The following is a 20,656-nucleotide window of genomic DNA, read 5'->3' as shown; positions in this document are numbered from 1 at the left end:
GGCGCCGCGGGGCTGGCGGACGGCGCTTTCCCGAGGGGAGGTGGCTCCTCGTCGCGTCCCGTGGCGCAGCCCCGGGAGAGGGGAAACCAGCGATTTCGCTGAAATGTTTTATTTGTTTAAATCTCTATCAAAGCGCGGGCTTTAGCCAGGAATGGGCAGAATTGCGGTGTTCTTTAAGTAGTTTTCTGCCTTCCGTGACTCTTCATGCATATGTATCTGCGTATAAGCGCATAAAACCGCCTGCCCTGCCCCGGTGAGTCATTAATTACAGTGCGGGCTGCTCGGGGATGCGCCACTCGCTAATTGCTCGCTAATTAGACCCTGCTCTGCCCGCGTGCCAAGCGCCTCTGGGTGCTGCCTTGCAGCCTCCTGCGCAGCCCAAGCGCCGGCCCCTTCCTCAGCCCTCGCGGGGTGGCATTAGGGGACACCTTAATGGTGCAGTAATTGCTGGGAAAGGGATTTTTCTTAACTAGTGCCTTTTGGATAAACGTTGCTCGTCTGAGCTCCCCGGCTGTTCGCGCTAGGTCCTCTCCTTTTGCAGGTTCCGCAGGGACATGGCCGTGAGAGCCTGTGGCCTGATAATCTACAGGAGGCTGCAGCCCGCAGCCACTTCAAAGGTCGCCGACACCATCGAGTACCTCCTCCTGCAGACGTCCTATGGGACCCACCACTGGACCCCTCCCAAAGGTGATGTTTGTTTTGCTGTTATGCTTAAGTGCTGTTTGCATTAGAGAGGTTGCAGACTGACCTTTGGCTGAACACTGCTGCGGTCAGCTTTGTGAGGCAGTTTAATCAGCTCAGCAGCTCTGGCTTTTTCAGCAGCAGAGTGGGGAGTTTTGTGGCCCAAATTCCTTAAAAATAGTTGTATAAACTCCTGGGTGTGACATTTTGCAAGGGGAAGGTCACCCAGCCCTACTCATTCAGATGTCTCAAGCTTTTGTTATGTATTCAGCAGCTAATTAAGTGGGTAGGGAGTCAAGTTATCACCTTCCATCTCAGGCCTGACCCTCTGGCAGGCATCCTTATTGTAGATGCAGGGGTGTTGGATCCTCTCATGATCAGAGTGGTCATGACTTGCAACACACTGGGTGATAAACTAAAATCGGTGATGACTTATCTTAAAATAACTTAAAATTCAGGAGGTGATTGATGAAATGGGAAGAACTTGTGCAGCAGAGACGAGAGAAACAGTTAGGAGGAGTAGCCTTATCAGCCATCCTCACCGTGAGGCCTGAAGAAGACAAGAAGCTCCTGCAGTACCCTGGGGCTCACAGCAACATCTTGTCTGTAAGGATGCATGAGAGAGCCAAATTTGGTTGTACAGCCTTGCAGGCCTTGTATTGATGAAAAAAACATCACAGAAATAACTTAAACTCCTCATAGATCTTCTCAAGCTGTTTCTTGTGCTGTAAGATTTCTCCTTGCCCGTTTTTTAACTACTCTTTACTACTTTTTTCATAAAATGGAGCGCTGTAAAAGCATAGTGCTTGGACAAGGCTTCAAAAGGAAATTGCAAATTGACAAAAAGCTACTAATGGTATCAACTTCACCCTGCTATTAAAGGAAAGAACGATATTTTCCAAACCTCTTCCTCCATACTCTTCACCAAAGGCTGAAGGAGTAGTTTGTGGGCTACTCAAAAGCCAAAAAAAAAAAAAAAAAATAGACCTGGGCTGGGACATTCTTGTTCCGTATGGAAAGATTCACTGGGAATACTGTAGTTGTGGACAAGCCAAAACACTTGAGTGAAATGACTCAAACACCTACTACTGTGGCTGCCTGAGGTGCATCTTTTAAGGCTTTTGGATCAGAAATAATAGAAAAGCCATGATCTGATGACAGATGTACTAGTTGCTTGCTAAATATTTTGGGGCAGTAAATGAATGAGCCATTGCATTTCTCTGTTGTGTGTGGTGTGACTGGCCTTCAAAAGCAGCCACAGGTTGCATGATGCAAAAACAATGATGTAACTCTACATGATGTAGACCTGTTTTTTAATGTATCAGGAGAGAGGTTGGAAAGGAGTTATCACACCTGCAAGAGCATGCAGGAGATGAGCCCACTTACAGGTACAGCTGTTGATACTTTAAATGTCCCTTAAGCAGCTCTTAGGGGATTAAACTGTACCTGCTTGAATCCCCCCCAAATGAGCTTCCTCAATCTCAGCTCCTAGAACAGTGACATTTTGAGTGACTACCTGAGCCTGATGGGAGCGGATGCAGAGTTCATTTTGCTCCTCAGCATATCGGAACTTCATTAGCGTGAATCAGTGCTTTGAGGATCTAGAAGGTGCTGTGTGATGTGCTGGCAGCAGTTCTTTCCTCTCTCAAAAGCAGGGCATGTTGCACAAAGCTGGAAACTTTCTGACCTCTGATTTGTTAGCAAGGGTGAGATGAAGTGATTCCGCCTTTTCCCCTGCTAGTGGGCAAGTGAGGGTTGTGTTTTTATCCAGAATGGAATCTCAGCCCTTCAGCTCTTTCTGCAATCTTAGCTCATCACATGTTTAATGACTATGGGTGATAGTTATCCTTTAAAAAGTAGTTACTTACTGTTGATGAATGTTCTGTGGTTGTTCCTTACCGATACTGGAAAGGTAACCCCGATGTTCAGGCTGAATGGATTCTGTTTCTCAACCGTTAGTAAAAATCCCAGCTGTGGAAATACTGACCTTGCTAAAAAAGGGACAGCTTAACTTGCAGTGTTGAGAATTGGGGGAAAAATATTACTTAAAGCCTCAGTGTGCTTGATCTTATATATAAGGCATCAGTATACAACATCATGTGTTGGTGTCCATACAGCTGCTTTTTGAACAGAAGTGTATCTTACCTTTGAGTTGGTGTCATGTTGTTGAGTTCCTGGTACACAGGGAAACGAGTGGAACCTTTTGGGATGGAGCAGGGGATTCCTATCTAGCTGAGTTCTAGTGCTAAAGGTTACTTTGGATACGAGGAAAGGTTCACCTCTGTGCTGAAATCATGATCATTTGCAAGCATCTACATAGAAAATAGTTAAAACAGGGAACTTTTTTCTTTCTTTTTTTTTTCTTTTGTAACTCCCCAACTCCTTGTATGTTGATCTTTTGAGATCTTTTCTGGCTTGTTCTATTTCTGTTCATCCAAAGCTTTCATGAGAAAACCAAATCTGACTTTTCTCAGCAAAAGTATGAACCGTTTGGGATATGTTATATTTATCCATTGTTTGTAATGGCACCTCTCATTTTAAGTTATATAAGAGAGAAGTGGAGCCTTGGAGGAGTACGCAGCTGGTGAAAGGTCTGGCTTCGGGTTTGCTCTATTTCAGAAGGGATTATGGAAGAAGAATGAAAGCACCAGACTGTTATGCATCCAAACATAGGAGAATGAGACCATTTTGGTCTCTTTAGTCTCATAATTTTGTACTCAAAAGTTTCTAAGATATAAGACATCTCAGAATAGGTAACCATTTGATCTACCATTGAAATACAGCGATGTCAAGGATGAAGATTGGAGACAGTTCCTTCTTCCCTTTACATGAGTGAATTAATTTGCCTCTCCAGTGGAAGATGTTCCCTCTCTGTGATTAACTCTGCGCTAGTTTAGGATGTGTTGGAATAAGGCAGGTGTGTGGGGAGCCTAGATTTTTTTCTTTGTTATAAAGCAGAGTTCAAACTGTTGTTCTTGGGCCCATGTCCTCTGGTGAGAATCCAGGGGCTGTTTTTTTTTTCTTGAAATCCACTTTTAAAATAGCAATATTACCTCATTGCTAGCTGAAAGGAAAAAAAAAATGCTTCCTGCACGAGGCTTAATTTTCACCTTCTTGGCAGGCCACGTGGATCCAGGAGAGGATGACCTCCAAACAGCCTTGCGGGAGACTCGGGAAGAGGCTGGTCTCCAGGCCGCTCAGCTCACCCTCGTGGATGGCTACAAGAAGGAGCTGCACTACCCAGTCAACGGCAAACCCAAGACCGTCGTTTACTGGCTGGCAGAAATGAACGACTATAACACGGAAATCAAGCTCTCCGAGGAGCACCAGGCTTTCCAGTGGCTGAAGCTGGAGGATGCCTGCAAATTTGCAGAATATGAGGATATGCAAGCAATGCTGAAAGATGCACATCAGTTTCTTTGCTCCAGAAAATAAATGCATTGTGGAGGATAAGGGAAACTTCTAAAGAAACACAGCTTGATTTTTTTTTTTTTGACAAGTAGAATTGGATGGCCGCAGAAATGTAGAGTCCCTTTTTTTTTTTAATCTATACAAATTCAGTGAAGATACTTGGAGCTTTCAGAGACTTTGTGCTTTTGTGTCCTCTAGCTTTTCTAACTCGTGGAAAAGCATGATCTGATTCAACCGACAAGCCAGATATGTCTGAATTGAAAGCACAGCTAACAGACTTCTTGTGTCCTCTATTTTTTTTCAAGTGCTAAGCAGGGAAGGGTCTTTCTTGAAACAGAAATGCGTGATATATCCTGAGCTGCTGATGCTAGAACTGCAAAAGTCTGAAAATGAGCATATGGAGATAATTAATAACAAATGCTTACTGCAAAAGTTGCACTGCAAAAGTTGCATTTCAAATAGGGCAGTGGCAGTTCTGTTCGTGGCACCTTCTTTGATTTGCTCTGATTACTTGTCTGTCATTTCAGGTCTTTGTTTGTATCATGAATGTTTGTACATCACTAATCTACTGTTATAAAAACAGTTTCCATCCAAGGAAGCTTAGTAAACAGCTGACATAAAGTATTTAAAAGGTAAATTCAAAGTTATTGTCTGTCTTTGCTTTTTATTTTTGCCACCTTGCTCTCTAACAGTAATGTTACATGCACATTTTTCCCAATACAGTGGGAAAAATGAACTCTCTTGCTGCTTGGAGCCCCAGCTTCTGCCCAAAATACCTAAGCTTATGAGCAATCTTACAGCAATTTGATCATAGCAGGGTTTTAGTGACTGCAGGCTGCACCCGCATGTGAGCAGCAAGGTCATGTGCAGTGCTGTAGATGGTCATACTGCGTGAACACAGTAGCCTGTGTTGGTGCCACTGAGCTCACCTGCATCTGATCCGCTGTGAATATCTCTATAAATTCCTTGATATCAGTAGGAATTAAGCTGGTTAGTGCTTTGTGTGGTCATGTATGCCTTGGTAGTAATAAGTGGTATCTTCTGGATATTTGGGTACCTTAATACCAAAAAAAAAAAGTACTGGTGGTGTTAACACTTTTGGATGTGCAAATTGGGTGATTTTTTTGTTGTTGTTGAGTGGGTGGGTTTTTTTTTTGTTGTTGTTGTTTGTTTGTTTGTTTGTTTGTTGAGTTTGGGGGAATTTGGCAAGGGAAAACAAGTGGTCCCCTCTCTTTCTGGTCTTGGTGAGCCATAGCTACCTAAGCACTTGGTCCTTTCAAGGGAACTAAACACGAGAAAGTGGGATCTGTCTTCCTTCTCACTGCTGGAGTGAAAAGATGGTGTCATCAGCATCACACTGGCTCTGGGGAAAAAAAAAAAAACAGGATGCCAAAGATTGGGCAGCAGGATTGGGGTGAAAAATATAAGTTGCAGTTTAGCGCTGTGTAAATCTCCAGATGTGCAGCATTCACATTTAGCACAGCATGTGTCAGTCTTGTCAGTGCCAGTGTGACCGTGGTATCGTGCTCAGCATTGTTGCCCTCCTTCCTATAGAGTAACTTATAAAAATCCACTTGTCCATCCTGTTTTGTATTAAAAAAAAAAAATCAGTGCTCTTCCACTTCAAAGGCAGGTTTTATTTTGATTTATGAACATTGCTTAAAAACATTGCATTCAGGTGATGGCAGACAGTGAAGAGCACCTAGGCTGTGTGACTGCAGTGAATGTTTCTCAGCGAGTTGTTAGAGGATGAAAAGCGCCTTCCACTGTCACCTGGTCCACCCACCTCCTCAAGGGAGAATGGGCTGTTTCAGTGTCTTTCCTGATGGACACTTGGCTAAAGTGCTCTTTAAGACCTCTAGTGATAAAGAAACACACCCTCACCTCCTCCCTCCATACCCTGGTGATTTTTGTCTCTAGTATAGAATCTAAATAAGCTAGTGAGAAATTAAAAAATAGAGGGGGAGAAAGTAGCTAAGACCTGTATTTCTTCACGGTCTGATTTTTTTTACTATTATTTAACCTACTATTTAATGAATGCTTTGTAAACAATGGTGTTACTGACTTTGTGGTTGAGCAAGATTTGCAATTTAAGTGTTAATTAAAGCTGTTATCAAATAATCTGTTCTGCCTCTTCAGCAGTAATGAACATAAGTGCTTTCTATTTTCACAGTATTAGCTGAACTCCAAGTGAGTATCTGCATTTTCATGGCACTGCATATATAGTTTCCAAAATGGGACAAGACTTGAGAGGGGGCAAGACTGTAACAAATTACAACTGCTGTAATTTGTTAGGTAGTGTGGTCCATGGACAAAGCTCCAGAGACGGGAATCTAAATCATGATTGAAGAAGGTAGGAGGAATGAAACTGATGGCTGACGAGGCACGGCATGTGCATTCTAAGGGGTTTGTGCACAGAATGCATTTCTACCAATTTTGTGCACAAAGTGATGCTTAAACTTTTGGAGACTTGACCTAACAGTTTACACAAAGTCTTTGGATTGTTTTAAAGGTGGAAGCATTGGAAAGTCAGAATTGAATTCTGAATGATATTTGTGTGTCAGTCACTATTGAAGAAGAAATTCTTTGTCTGTCTATGTCTAGTCCTAAAATATGTACTCGAAGAAGATCTGTGAGAAAACTGCAGTGAATAATTATGGAATAATCTGCATGGGGAAGACATTTGTAACCTCCCTGAATCTGTGTCCCAAACCAATAAGATTTGTATTTTCTTTCCTAAGACCTTCTAAATTCTCATAGTTATTTACTGGGGTGTGGATTTATGTTTTAAAAAAAAAGAAAAAGAAAATCAGAGTTTAAATTCCCCAAGCATCTTACTTTTGTCTTAGACTAAATAAAATCAAACTGTAGAGAAGTTGAAGCTTCACTGAAACTGCATTTTAAATTCATTTACGGAAACCATAAAAATGTCATCATATTTTAGCTGAGAGACAAGTCAGGATACAGTCTCTCTTGCAGTTTTGAACATACAGATGTAGCTCATGCAAGTAATTTCCTAATGTTAGTGTTGCATTCTCCAACTAACTTATAGCCCTGCTTATGGTTTATAGTGTCATGAGGTCAGAGAGAAGCATAAATTCAAGAATATTAAGAAGGAACTAAGATGTTGCTGACTTCACTGAGAGGAGATCAGGATTGAGTGTGATGGGTGGTAGATAATTATGCTCCTACAAGAAGTGAAAAGGCCGAGAAGAGTGCAGTGCTCCTTTCTAGAAGTAATGGTCCCATCTTACTTCTGTAGATGCAGGGCAGAATATCCATTCATTGAACATTGCATATGGCCATAGGAAACTGGTATAAAACGGCTGGCTAATGTCACTGCCAGATATCATTGATGTGGCCCCGCATAAAGGTGTGGGGGGAAAAGACATGGTAAGGTTTAGTACACTCTAACTATAAAAATAATTTGTGAAACAGGTGCTCTCTCAGCAACAGTCTTGCTGTACTGCAGAGGAGAAAGATGTAACTTTTCAATACAGAAAAATGATCTTCCTATCGATAAGTTGGGGCAATGGGAGGCAGATACCTAGAGGAGGCTGTTTCACCTTTGACTCCTGAAGGCACTGCTTATCCGTTCCATTCTCTCATAGATGAAGTAACTGCCAGCTTTCTGTATCTAGCGGCTCGTTTTCAGCTAGAAAGGATTTAAGATTCACTGGAATTTGTGCTTTCAGCTTATTCCTCAGAGGAATCACTTTCTTGGATGCTCAGTAACACCAGCGTTTCAGGGCAGCACAGTTGCAGCTGGTGTGATACTGAGCTTCATTTAGCTAAATCTGGGTCTTGTCATGGGTTAAACTAGCTCCAGAAGGGCCAAGCAGTAAATGCTTATGCAGACAAAGCAAGCTGTTCTTTTGTGCCACACAAGGAGATTGTTTTTAGGTGTTAAAAAAACAAATAGCCCTTAAAACTCCCTTTCACAAATGGTAAGGCAAGGGAGAAAGTCCTCTAAGGAGGCACTTTTCCTGTTGAGGAGAATGGTGGTCAACAGGGTATGAAGCAATGGCTCAGAGCTAGTGCACTTGGTAATTAGTGTTATCAAAAAGAGGAGTGACAGTCCCGTCTTTCCACTCAATAAGGATCTCCCCATGCCTCAAGGAAGGCGAGCGAGATGGTGGAGTGTGTGGCTGGACACCTCTTGATGATGGAGATCGCTCCCGTAAGTCAGCTTTGCTGCTGCTCTCTGGGGAGCTCTTCAAAGCAGACAGGATTTTCTTCTTCCTAGAAGAGTGGAGAGGAGACTGTAGCTGCATATATATTTCTTCATATTGCTTAGTTTCTTGAGTTGCTGATATTCACTTTGCAGTAAAAAAAGATCAGAACAGGAGTTTTGAAAGAGATTTTTCGATGGGGCCAAACTCTTCTCAGTGGTGGCCAGTGACAGGACAAGGGGTAATGGGTACAAGCTGAAACACAGGAAGATCCCCCTCCACGTGAGGAAGAACTTCTTTACTGTGAGGGTGACAGAGCCCTGGCTGCCCAGAGAGGTTGTGGAGTCTCCTTCTCTGGGGATCTTCCAAACCCGCCTGGATGCCACCCTGTGCCACGTGCTCTGGGTGTCCCTGCTGGAGCAGGGGGGTTGGACTAGGTGGTCTCTAGAGGTCCCTTCCAACCTCAGCTACTTGGTGATTCTGTGACTTTGTGATCTGCTTGATGCCTCTGCACTCAAGCTGGGTCAGCAGCTGTAATGTCCAAATTCCCTTAACCCAATTACGAGAGTGGTGTAAAGGCAGGAGGAGGCGCCATTAGTGTTTGCATTTGATGGGGTAGTAAGCAGGCGGGAGAAGCAAGATGACAGAGTACAGAAATTAAAGACAGAGATGACCAGAACATCTGGTCAGAGTCAAACATCAGGTGTAGGAGTGGGGAGGATACTGAGATAAGGATTTTACTCTGAAATGGGAGGTGATAAATCAAAAGAATATTCCTCTTCACTTACTTGTTGTAATGAACATTCAGAGTCAGTATTATTAATCCCAGTATGAATGCCAAGGGGCTGAGGACTAGCATGGCTGTCTTCCAGTTGGTGCCTGAAAGGATATTGTATAAAATAACAATGCTTTTGCCATAGCTCTTCTAATTCAGCACCTACTACTGCTGTAAAAAACACCCCTGCTGCAGAGCAGCGGAAACAGTAGAGCAGGAAAATTACTTAAATTCAGTACGTTATGGTTGCCCTGTTCCACCCAGAATTCATCTATTGAAATGGCCACTTGAGGTGTTTCTTTCTTGCTTGAAAGACAACTCTTGATGCTTCTTCACTGCAACTCTTTGATATGTAATAGAAAGGTAGGTGGAAAGCACCAGTGCTGGGCAATGTCATTTATTCTCCTCATGAACTGGGACAAAGCATTTGCATGTTCTTGCTCACTTTTATTCTTCAGGCCCAGGCAGGTCTGTTTGATTATTAAAATAAATTTATCATACGGTAAGTGTGGTGCTCCCTGTTGAGCACTCTGTGTCCTCAGCTGGCCCCACAGGACTGTAACCCAGTCTTTGGTGGGTGGGTTGGGACACTCATGAACTTTCATCTGCTTTTTTTTTTCCCCCTCCTTCTCTGGTTAATCTCTAGACCTACCTGCAAGCCTGGCCCCAGAGCTTTTCCCTCGATTTCCGTGGTGCCTTTTAGAATGACTGTGGGATGGACCTGGAGGAAAGATGGAAACATTCAGAATAGTGAATTCCACGGGGAGCTGTGGCTTCCTCGTAGATGCACAATAACCACAAAGACCCTTGGTATCAAGGTGGAAGGAGAAGGGGAACCTTCTCATTCATCAGTGTCACCCAGCCACAGAAATCTTTTATTCCTATAACTTCTGGTGGTGTGCCTCCAGGCTAAGACTAAGGTCATCACCAGATTGCTTGCCAGGGCAAATATCCCAACTTGTTATGTGAGAGCAGCCTCCAAGCACTTGGAAGTGGGTGTGGAAGTACTTCGGAAGTACTCAGGTACTTAGCCCCACTGGAAAAAAAAAATAGTAATCCTTGGGTCTTTCCCACTTTTTCCCTGCTGCTGTTACATATGTGTTTGGAAAAGCGCTCACCCTCGTTTGCTGGGAGGTGTGCCTGGTGAGTCTTCGCTGGAGATGCTGTGCTGTTGAAGTTGCTGGTCTGGAGCGGATCAGTCAAGCCTGTGGAAAGCTCCCTGTGCACAGCATGTGTCTGTGATGAATCGATGGTTTTAGCTTAGAAAGGAACAAAGTGGAGACGTGTATGGTTATTGCTTATTTTTTGTACAGACTTCTGGGTACGCAAGGGGTGGGAACCCAGCCTTGCCATGTTAATCCTGCACCCAGTAAGGCAAACAGGACTCAGTATAGGACCAAGCATCTCCTGTGTGTCAAGGACCTTGAGTTCTCACCAAGTTCCAAGATGATAAAGTGAGCTCCTTGGGACTGAAGCCACAGCCAGACAAGAGCTCATTTTTTGGTGGTAGGTAAGGTCAATTATGGTCTAAAAAACATTAATGCAGTATTAGTTGTTAAAGGATGAGATAGGAAGAAGAGGCAAGTAGAGCTAAGCATCACAGGTGTTGCCAACACAGTAGATAAAGAAATGTGTGTGGTAAATAGTTCATATCTCTATGGTTTCAGAGATATCAACTGTTTTAGGTTTGGTTTCAGGTATCAACTGTTGTTCATAGAGTATTTGAGAAATCCCTGTTTCAGTCATTTCTGCTGTCTGAGAAGGTCATGGTTGGCATAGAGTCGGTAGCCTTGAGAAGACCTTCCCTTGGGTGGACTGTGAACCATGGAGAAAGCTATTACTGTGCACAACCCACAGTGACAGGCAGAACATGGTTTGAGGCCTGCTCTGTGTTTTTATGCTTGTAGCCGTATTTGTGGAGCCTGGCTCCAAAGGAGCACTGGCATGCCAGGAACATCGCCTTGGGGAATGTATAAACTCTTTTCACATGCCTTTTCCCCATATCTTAAATGTTCCAAGTATTTTCTAGTCTATATTTAACTAGCCTATTATAGTAGCTAATTTTTATTGGCTTTATTTACCTTCATGTTAGACACTGACATTTGTGACTACTGATCTGTGATAATTACCTGTTAACCTTCTAGTTAACTAATTGAAAACCTGAGTAAAAAGGCCATCTTGTCTGCACATTGCAGCCAAGAAAGCTATTGTATCTCTCTTTCCAATTAGATATAGCCTCTTTGTGTCAAAAGGTTTTACTTGTAATCCATCTGCTTACGCCAATAAGATTAATCATGTTTTCTCTTTACTCATTTCTGCAAAACCTAAAGATCAGTGATGAAAACACTATTTGGGTATGATAGGAGATAACTTTTATATGTTGCTCTGACTGAAGGAAGAATTTCTCATTTCAAGTATAGCAGCTCCTTAATAATTCAAATTAGTTTTAAAAAGATTCTCAGCTGCCTCTAGTTTTTTTGTTACTTCAAATGACATCCAGAGGCACAAAGTATGAAAAGGCCTCTTCAAAGTCTAGATACCTAACCATAAGACTTCCACCTCAGCTGTTTTGGAGTTAGGACTCTCAAGCAATTCACACAATTCTTAGCTTTGGGTACTGATTCAGACCAGCTTTCCAAAATATTTGAATTTTGATGCATTCTTTCTGCAAAACACTGAACAGCAGCTACTAAGAAGTGGTGGTACAGAAGTGTAGGTGGGTTAGCTTTGAGCCTTTTGGTATCTCTTCAGACTTGGCCAAAGTCACCATGAGTTAGGATGGTGAAAGTAAGCGTTAGGTGGGTACTAGGTGTTGATGATGCCTAAGGTTAGATGTTATCAGTTGCTAAATCTCCCTCATCTTACTTTCATATATCCAGATGAGTCTGTCTACAGCTGCTTGTGTTGGTTCACCAGGCCTCAGAGTTTCTGCCCAGGCAGCAGCACAGATGGTTTCATCTGCTAATGTCTTCCACTTACTGAACTTATTTTTCTCCTTTGAGACAAAGACCTTGTGGCCTCCTTCCTTGGTACTGAGGTGGAAGCCCAGGCTTTGCAAAGTCAAGTGTCCCTTCTTGCTACAGGCCCATACTTGGCGTTCCCGGTTCCCACAGGACTCCAGCTTGACCAGTGAGTACTCGTGTGTCTTGTGGGCCGACAAACACTGCTTCGTTTTGAGGCTAACGATGGTCTTGGTGGCAGCGTCCCAGCTCCACCACTGCTGCTGGGAGTGCAGCTTGCAGTCGCTCAGGCCGATGCCATCAGGCTTGTGGTGGGAGACATGGATGCACTTTTGCAGCCGGGTGTTCTTTATGAGGAAGCCTTGCCCCTCCGATACTGCGGTACAATCAGAGCACGGTTTAGTACTGTATGTGTCCAAAGGAAACACATCTTCTGAGCACAAGATGTTTTAGAGGCCCATGGGAGAGGGAGACTTAACCCACCATTCCTTTGGCAATCATGCCCAGACGGCATTACCCATATCCTCCTAATTTGCTGAAATTACATCTGTCTCATATCTGGACTCCAAATAAGCAGGAATGATACTAGAGAGAAATACCTGTGACTAGCTTACTCATATGACTAATGGAGAAAACATCCCTATCTGTGAAAGACTGTACTTTTGTGATATATGTCTTTAATATTTAATACAATATTTCAACTAGCTAAGGTTTTTTAAATAAGTACTTGTCCTTCCCTACCCTCAAATATAAGTGGATGGTTTGTTTCCCCATCCCAATCTGGATCCTATCTTTCTTATGAAAAATAATTGAAATTCCTCAAATCTACAGATGCTTATCTAGGTCATCAAGTAGGCCCCCTTGGGCTATTGTTTACATTAGGTGGTTTCTTGTGATAGTACAGCAACATCAGGGATAAAACCCGTACTGCTTCAGACGTCTGGAAGTACTTGACTAATTTGACTTGTGTAAGTATCGAAGTAAAATTGCATTTAGTGTATCTGACACTGGTCTGTATTACCTCAACACAGAGGTACCATATTTAAGGAATATCTTTGTAAGAAAGACCCTAAATTCATCCTATAATGGGTATACAGTTTGAAGCAATTTCTTAGTTACTTGCTGCTTAGTTAGATCACAATGGGGCTCATCCTGGGCCTTTGATAACTTGGGATGGATATCATCCTGTTAGCTGGGAAGCTGCATCCATTTTCACTGTAAAATCAGCGGATGTGGCCTGAGAACATCCCGAACAAAATATCAAATGCTAAGTCATGTGTCATTGACACAGATGTACCATCGATTGTGTATTTTGTGTCTAATTTAAACAGGGAGGATTAGAAATAAATGTTTCAAGTTTTTGCTACATTCCTTTTGGTTTTAATTACCGTTAAAATACCACAACTTTCAGCTGTCATTGTGAATTTTTTTTCCTCTTTTCCCCAAAGGTCACATTTTGAAGAGCACCATCAGCGTACCATGTTGAGGGCAGTAAGGAAAGAAAAATGACATTAGAGGAGAACAGTGATGCTTATCTAACACCTATTTCTGCAGTATTTCCCCTCCCAAAGCAAAGAACAATACTTTCTCCTGGCAGCATGTATTTGGCTCAATATCTGCAAAAGCTAATGTGAGTGTAAACAGGAGCCAGTACACAATGACAAGGAGAGGAACAATAGTTTAAAAGAGCTCCCGTGTTTTCTCAGGAAATCCTAGGGGCCTGCTGGACTAATAGCTCAGGGCTTTTTCGTTGGGTCTGACTGTGCAGGGGAGGCAGCCAGAATTCACAGTATTCACAGACTCCTACAGTGGATGGGAATGAAATGAGGATGGATGTGTCGATCTTGGGGTACTGCTCTTCATGGTCCTGGGGAGACACTGATCCAAACAATTCCTGCCAATCCTGTGTGCCAGGAAGAAAGTTTCTGTCAGCACATCTGCTACATAATCTCACATAATCTCTAGATAATCCACAGGCACAAGTACATTTTTCTAGATTTCCTGCCTTGTTTTTTCTTTTTTAGGAGCCAGAATCCAGGATTCACAGAAATACTTTCCTGCATCTTAATTGGGAGTTTGTTTTGTCATAATTTGTAGTAATGAAGTAAACACTGCATAGAAACATTAGTATAAGGAGCAGGAGAACTATACTGAGTCAGACAAAACACTTGCAAGCCCTGATATCCTATTTCTAGTACTGGGCATTAGCAAATGTATAAGGGAAGAAGACAAAAATCAGGCTAGAAAAGAGCTCACTTGAGAGACTTATCCAGGTATTTATGGGTAGAATTGCTTTTCCAATGTATATTACATTGTTTTTTCCTCACAGAAGTTCATTAATCATTTTGCTGTTCAGTCAGTGTCATGAGCTCCTTTTGCAGCTCTGCACAGTCAACTTTTGTTTGATTATCCTGAATAATTTTGAACCATGAGCAAGCATCATTACTTTATTATTCACACCTTTTTTCAAGATTACTATCAAACTATCTGATTTATATAGGCACCTGCTGACACCTTCCTGCTGTTGTCTATTTGTCTATTTATTTGATCTCCTTGTGTGTTTTTATTGTTGTTGTTGTTTTAGTCTTTAACCATTTAACTGCCTATCTGAGAAATCTCTCTCTTACTCTCTCAGAACTTAGTCCCCAGTGGATGAATCTTATTAAAAGTCTTTTGCAAATCCAAGGACCAGATCCAGATCAGCTCACAACACATACGAGCAGATTTATGCCATTGTTGATGAGCCCTCCACGAAAACTGTATAGACTTCTCTCACATTCATCTGTGCATCTTTTAACTTTTTCCTCTGTTACAGCAGAGAACTGTTTCTATTTGATGCCTTTTGAAGATGGCAGTTGTTGCAATAGTTACCACAATCCCTTTATTTGTTTATTGAACTTTATGCAATAGCTTATATTCATCTTAGGAGTTCAAAAAATGTCTGTTTTTAGAGATTCATCCCACTGAAAAGCCAAGGCAGCCTTTCTATGCTGTAAATCCATGTGAGCTGAGGAAGCTCAACACTGCAACATGAGTGCTGCAACACAAGGGCTTTTCTTTGAGTTTTGTACCACTCATCAGTAGCATGTGACACCAAACTATTAATAGAATTTTATCTTCACATTGTGTTGGTCTAGCTAAACATCGCTTGGTTCAACATTACATGACAAACTGGCAGCAGAGCTGGGGCTAAAACCCTTTACCTCTGAAGTTTTAGCTTGCTGACAACTGCCTACTGACAGCCCTTGTGACATTGATCTGTCCATGAAGCTTGATGTCCACATGGGAATTTCCCAGGGATGTTACTTGCCAAGATGTGAGCCTGGGTCTGCAATACAAATTCCCCATCCCCTAGAATTTACTGTCTAATTACGTGTGCTTAGATACGGATAACTGACAGAAACCACTGGTCATGCCTCACACAACTATAGGTGGATACAGGCACAAAGCAAGCTAAAGCAGATTTATTTTGGGACACACGTCAGGCATCAAGAATCCATATTCATGAAGACAAAGGACCTTTCTTCCCAACACTGCCAAGCATGTCCTGTGCCAACACTCAGCAGCCCTGCAAATATGGTCATCAGCCCTAAGATTTGGGAAATGTTAACCTGGAGCAAGCAGAGTGTGGTATCCAGCAGAGGTGGAGAGAAACCCTCCCGTAGATTTGAGAATCTGGATTCAGTGACTCTGAAAAATGCCTTTCAGCTGCTCATGCTGAACATTTTGGCCTCTTCATATTTTTAGGAACAAAATAAACAATTTCTAGCAAAGGTCCTTGATGCCAGCTGGTCACTCCTATGATGCTGCCACTCTGTCCAGTTATGAGAAAGGAAAACAAGCAAATATAGCCCCTTGCCTGTTTGTGCCATGAGCACCCCTGGGACATGCTGTTTCTTGCAGGATTAGGAGCAGAACTCATGCAATCTTCCTAATTAAGGTAATGCTGCCAGGAAAGTCTTGGTTGCCAGTAAGTCCAGTGTGGCTGGGAATGTTTCTGCTGTTCCTAAGCAGTACCTGTGATGACTTGATCAAGGCCATTTGACAAGCTGCTCTGTGGAGGGAAGGGATAAGTCAGAGCTGAGCAAGTATGGGTTCTGAAAACACGTCATCCAGGAGCCTTGCTGTTGGCTTTGGCTTCTTTTGCTCTCCCATACATTTTGTGTCTTCACAAAATACCTTAATTAGCTCAATTTCTCTTGCCAAAAGCTTTTTTAAAATTATTTTCTGCAGGGTTAGCCTGGCTGCTAAGTCATAGTTAGTCCTGCCTCTACCTGTGCTCAAAGGCAGGTGCCCATCTAGGCTGGTTGAGCACCTTGCAGGCAGACTGCTTCACTGGAGATCTCCTGGACCCAGGAGAGCTCCCAGAGGGGATTCTCGGATGCCATCGTCCTGGCAGCTTCTTGCTCTGTGTTCCTCTATCCTATCTCTTCTTCTTCCTAAATCCTCCCACCAACCATGTACATGCTCTCACTATTCCACCTTTGTCTTGTACATCGCCACGGTCTATGAAGGCCTTGGTCCATATAACCTGCCCTTACAACCCTGCACTCCAAACCTGAGGCTCTCCATAATTTTACACAATAGCCTGAAGATGCCATATACTTCTATAAGCAAAAGTACAGTCAAATGTGTCTTCTGAACAGGGGTAAGTTGTTTCCATGCGCCTAGGGGCCTGACAGGCTGATTTCACTTCTTCAGAGGGTCAGAACTAGACAGAAATGAGAAGATGTGGCAGAAGGAGAGAAGCAGCCCGGTTAAAGTAGGAGGATTCCCTGTGCAGGGGGTGCTTGGTGCAATATGCTTTTGAGTAGCGTTTCTCACTTATGAGGAAGCCCACTCAGGTCTGTAACTGAGTTGCAGTAGTAGTCAGAAAACTGGACACATGCCAAACACATTTTTTTCTTCAGCAGCTTCCCCGTCAGAATGGATCCTTCCACTATGTCAATGGAATGATTACTAAGGCCCCCTCATAAGTTTTGCAAACCAACTATGGTTTGATTTAGTGTCACCTTAGCAGCAGTGATGTGATCTTTGCTGAGATGAAGGGAGTCCTAATCCCGCTCCTGGACTTGCCATTTACCTCCTTTACATCAAAGTAGGGTGCAGGACCCACCCCACTGCAGGGACAGATAGGAGGAAGAGGGACAACCATAGTGGTGGCCATCACACCAAGTCTGCAAGGCCTGCATCTGGGGTGAGCTGTGGAGCAACATGAGGGTCCCTGAAGTCCTGAAGATAGTCACAGCCCTCCTACGTCCTAGCACTGGAGTGACTGTACCCTTTTTTCCCCTTTGCCTCTTGCTTTTCCCATGTTCCTACACCAGTAAAAGCATCATGGCTGAATGTCCTTGGTGGCACCAGGCATGACGCATGAGTTGCCATAAGCCCAGCCCTCTTTTCTAGAAATGCCTCATTTTGCCATGATACTGGGATGAAGAAAAGACTGTAATTACTGTCTAAATTGGGAGATTGTCCAAATAATCATAAATCCATTGAAATCCTGCATGTTTACACAAGTGAAGGTCTGACTTGCAGCAGTCAGCAAAGCATGAATGAAGGACTCAGTTTAAGAAGAGCTTGGTAAATTGACAGAGGTTTTACACTATTGCGTTTCTCATAACCATTTTGGGGAACTTCCTGAATTTGGGTCATGAAAGACCCAAACTGAACAGTCAAAAGACTGTTTGCCAAGTAAGCAGAGCAGGGTCAGGTGTTCCAAAAGGAGAGTTTGTTTTGCTTTTATGGTGTTTTTTCTGAAAAAAAAAAAGTCTCATTGGATACAATGGGAAGGTGGGCCTTCAAAAAAACAAGCTGCTCTGTCATGTGGCGAAGTCTGGTCCATCAGAATAAGCAGGACTAGAGGTGGGTGAGCAGCTCTCTGGCAATTAGCAGCTGTTGTTCTTATGTCCACTGTTTCCATCTTATTTATTAACTGTCAGGAAATAGTTAGTGACTGGCTTGTCAGAGCAAGTACCTGAGTGCAAATACTTCTTGATCTGCACTCAGATTACTTTTCAGCAACATGGCTCTGTGGGGAATCATTCCCAGATGCTGCTTCCAGCAACCATACTAGCCTGTACGTTTTCTGGTCTTTGCTGTTTTCTTGAGGAATACCTTGCTTTTGGTTGACCAGCAATGGAGATGTTGTGGATAGGGACAAGTTGCTGAAGTGCCCGTGAGCCTGAGCAGTGGGGCAATAAATGGGCAGAGGAGGTGTGCAGAAACCCAGTGCACATGGTGAAAACCAGACCCAGACTCTCATGGGAAACTCCTGGCTCTGAGCTGCCCGTTGCAAATCAGGAGGGGGAGCTGGGATCTCTCACAGATTATCCCAGGAAAATGGGCTCAGGGCTCTGCAGTGACCCACCTTCTAGGCGAAGAGCAAAGCAGTGAGCATCCTGCTCTGCTACCAGGGATGGTGTGGGAAAAGGATACCCAAGGGGTGCGGGTCTTTGAAAGCCAGAGTGGATGAGCAGGGATTGACTGCTCAGAGGCTTCACAGAGAGGATATGCGGTGCCAAGGAGAGGCTCACCAACAGGAGGAGGTGGCTGTGCACACAAAGAGTGGTCCTTGAAGTTGCTACAGATGCTCCCACCAGCATGTGTACAGAGGAGCCTACACAAGCAGAGCAAGCAGATCAACTGCGACACTGAAGACTTAAACATGCCAACACCAGGAAATCCCCTGAGTCGAAAATCACTCAAGACTGGGAAGTTGTCCTGGGAAGGGGAGGTATTCGGCTTGGCCTTTCTGCTGCTTCTGCCCACGATGCTTTGGGCGACCTCTGATTTCATCAGTCTCCTATCTGCCTGTCCAGACACTGATCCTTCTCATGCCTGAGCACATTATACCTCACTGCTTCTTTAGAAGGCACTTCAGTGCTCTTCCTGCTGGTGGGGGATTTCCGAAGAAACCACCATCAGAATTAGGCAATTCCAGGATTTTGTGGTGAAATGGAACCCTCTAAGGCTTCGGAAGAGCAAACTCTTCTGTCGTGCCTGCAGCAGGGCAGCCCCTGGCAGGATGAGATGGGGAGAGGAAGCTGGGGAGGGGGTATCAGCTGCGGGGCAAAGCCTGTGTTTGCTCTCTGCCCATCCAGCTTGCCTGGAACATTGCCAGATACGGCGGATATAATTTCCTTTCTTGCAAAACAGACAGGATTTTATCACTATTCTAGCTGAAACGCAATGTCTGACTGCGCGATCGCTCCAAGACCGTTCCGCTGCAAAGGAAAAGGAGTTCACCCGGGAACAATCCTTGGCGCTGCTTCATTTCCTAGTGCCGCAACAGTGAAGAACCATGTTTACTTCTAGCAGTGGACAAAGATCTTTATTAGAGCAAAGCGAAAGAATATGATCTCTGTGGTGGTGCTGCTGCCCTGGCATCCCACCACAGTGCCATCTCCAGTTCCTGGCAAACTGGAGGTGTGCATCTCTCCTCACCTCCCACCAGCACTGGCAAACATGTACACAAAGACTCAGAGCTTTTAGGAAGAGAGATCTAATTCACTGGATTTATTTTAATCAGCAGAATTTTGAGGTGCAGAAAAAGAACACTGGATGAGCAGAAGTGAAGTCTATGTGAGTGCAAACCTCTCCTTTGACCTGGCTGCAGAGCAAACTGTGGGTAGTTGAATAACTGAGAGGCTACAGGGAAAGGAGAGTAAACGTGTTTATGGTCACAGCTGCCAGTCTGTACTTTATTTTTAGGGAATAAACACCCCAACTGTGTAGCCAAAATAGTTGTAGTCCTTTGGTCCAGGGAGCTCACTGAAAACCTCCGACCTGCTGACCTGCAAAACTGCCTATCTGGGACTGAGTGAACTTCGAAGCACTCGAGGGGCTTATTTGAAAGAGTCCCTTTCATGAACCTGGAATCTCTAATGTAGCAACAAAATGAAAGCAGGGAATTGTTTGTTATCTTGGGGGTTTTGCTCTCTTAAAAAGCAGAGATACTGCCTGGTGCCTGTGATGGGGGTTGGCTGTTCCCAGGTAGCTCTGATCTGGCTCTGCACCATGATGCTGGGCAGGATTTCTACTTTCCACCTGCGAGTGTTAAACACTGGGCTGTTGGGACACAAAATTCTCCTGAGTATCAGAGTATAGCATCTGATCTATGTCAGCACACAGCTCTGCAATGCCCTCAAAGACTAAAAGGAGCCCCTCAGAAGTTTGCTCCGCCATGACGAACAGGGCAGGTTACCTCTCCCTTGTGCATCCTGCTTCTGCTGATAGTGTTTTCCGGTATGAGAGTCCAAAGCACATGGCGAAACCATCCCCCAGGTATAGGATTAAAACAAGGGGTCCAGCCCCCACTTCCCACCGCCCTCCCTTGCAGAAACCCCTCTCGCAGCACCCACTGGAGGGGTTGCACCACTGTCCACACACTGGGCACCCACGCGCATCTGTATGTGACCGCAGGAAAACACGTTAAAATCCCGAGGGGCAGAGAGCTGCCTGCTTTGGGGCTCCCACAAAGGAAGCAAAACTTACCCTGGAGCCAAGGAAGGAGGCAAAAGCAACCCAGACTCAACTTGAAAAGCTCCATTGTGCCCCAGCCTACGGCAGGGGAGAGAGGCCTCTGTAGCGTCTCACTCTCAAGGAGTGCCAAGCCGGTGGCTTCCTCCCTTCCTCTGGCTTTCAAAGCAGAAAAT

The 20,656-nt window shown here is 44.0% G+C and overlaps 2 protein-coding genes across 2 annotated transcripts; one reads left to right on the top strand and one right to left on the bottom strand.

The window, feature by feature from the left end:
- The first annotated feature begins 537 nt into the window (after nt 1–537).
- On the top strand, nt 538–4,121 carry NUDT2 (nudix hydrolase 2). Its single transcript, XM_010213341.2, has 2 exons — nt 538–687; nt 3,803–4,121. Exons 1-2 carry the CDS (start codon nt 555–557, stop codon nt 4,114–4,116), a joined length of 447 nt encoding a protein of 148 aa, XP_010211643.2. The 5' UTR covers nt 538–554; the 3' UTR covers nt 4,117–4,121.
- A 3,936-nt stretch (nt 4,122–8,057) lies between these two features.
- Nucleotides 8,058–20,656, bottom strand: LOC104566546 (uncharacterized). The gene is made up of 6 exons (XM_088520160.1): nt 20,496–20,656; nt 11,905–12,375; nt 10,158–10,298; nt 9,692–9,760; nt 9,053–9,143; nt 8,058–8,334 (listed from the first exon to the last, which is right to left on the bottom strand). The coding sequence occupies exons 1-6, from the start codon at nt 20,548–20,550 to the stop codon at nt 8,127–8,129; spliced, it is 1,035 nt and encodes a 344-aa protein (XP_088376286.1). The 5' UTR covers nt 20,551–20,656; the 3' UTR covers nt 8,058–8,126.

This window comes from Tinamus guttatus, unplaced genomic scaffold (assembly GCF_059628265.1).
Source record: "Tinamus guttatus ecotype Peru unplaced genomic scaffold, ASM5962826v1 Tinamus_guttatus_pri_ptg000081l, whole genome shotgun sequence".
In the NCBI taxonomy this organism is placed as follows: Eukaryota; Metazoa; Chordata; class Aves; order Tinamiformes; family Tinamidae; genus Tinamus; species Tinamus guttatus.
This window is presented reverse-complemented; position numbering and strand designations above follow the sequence as displayed.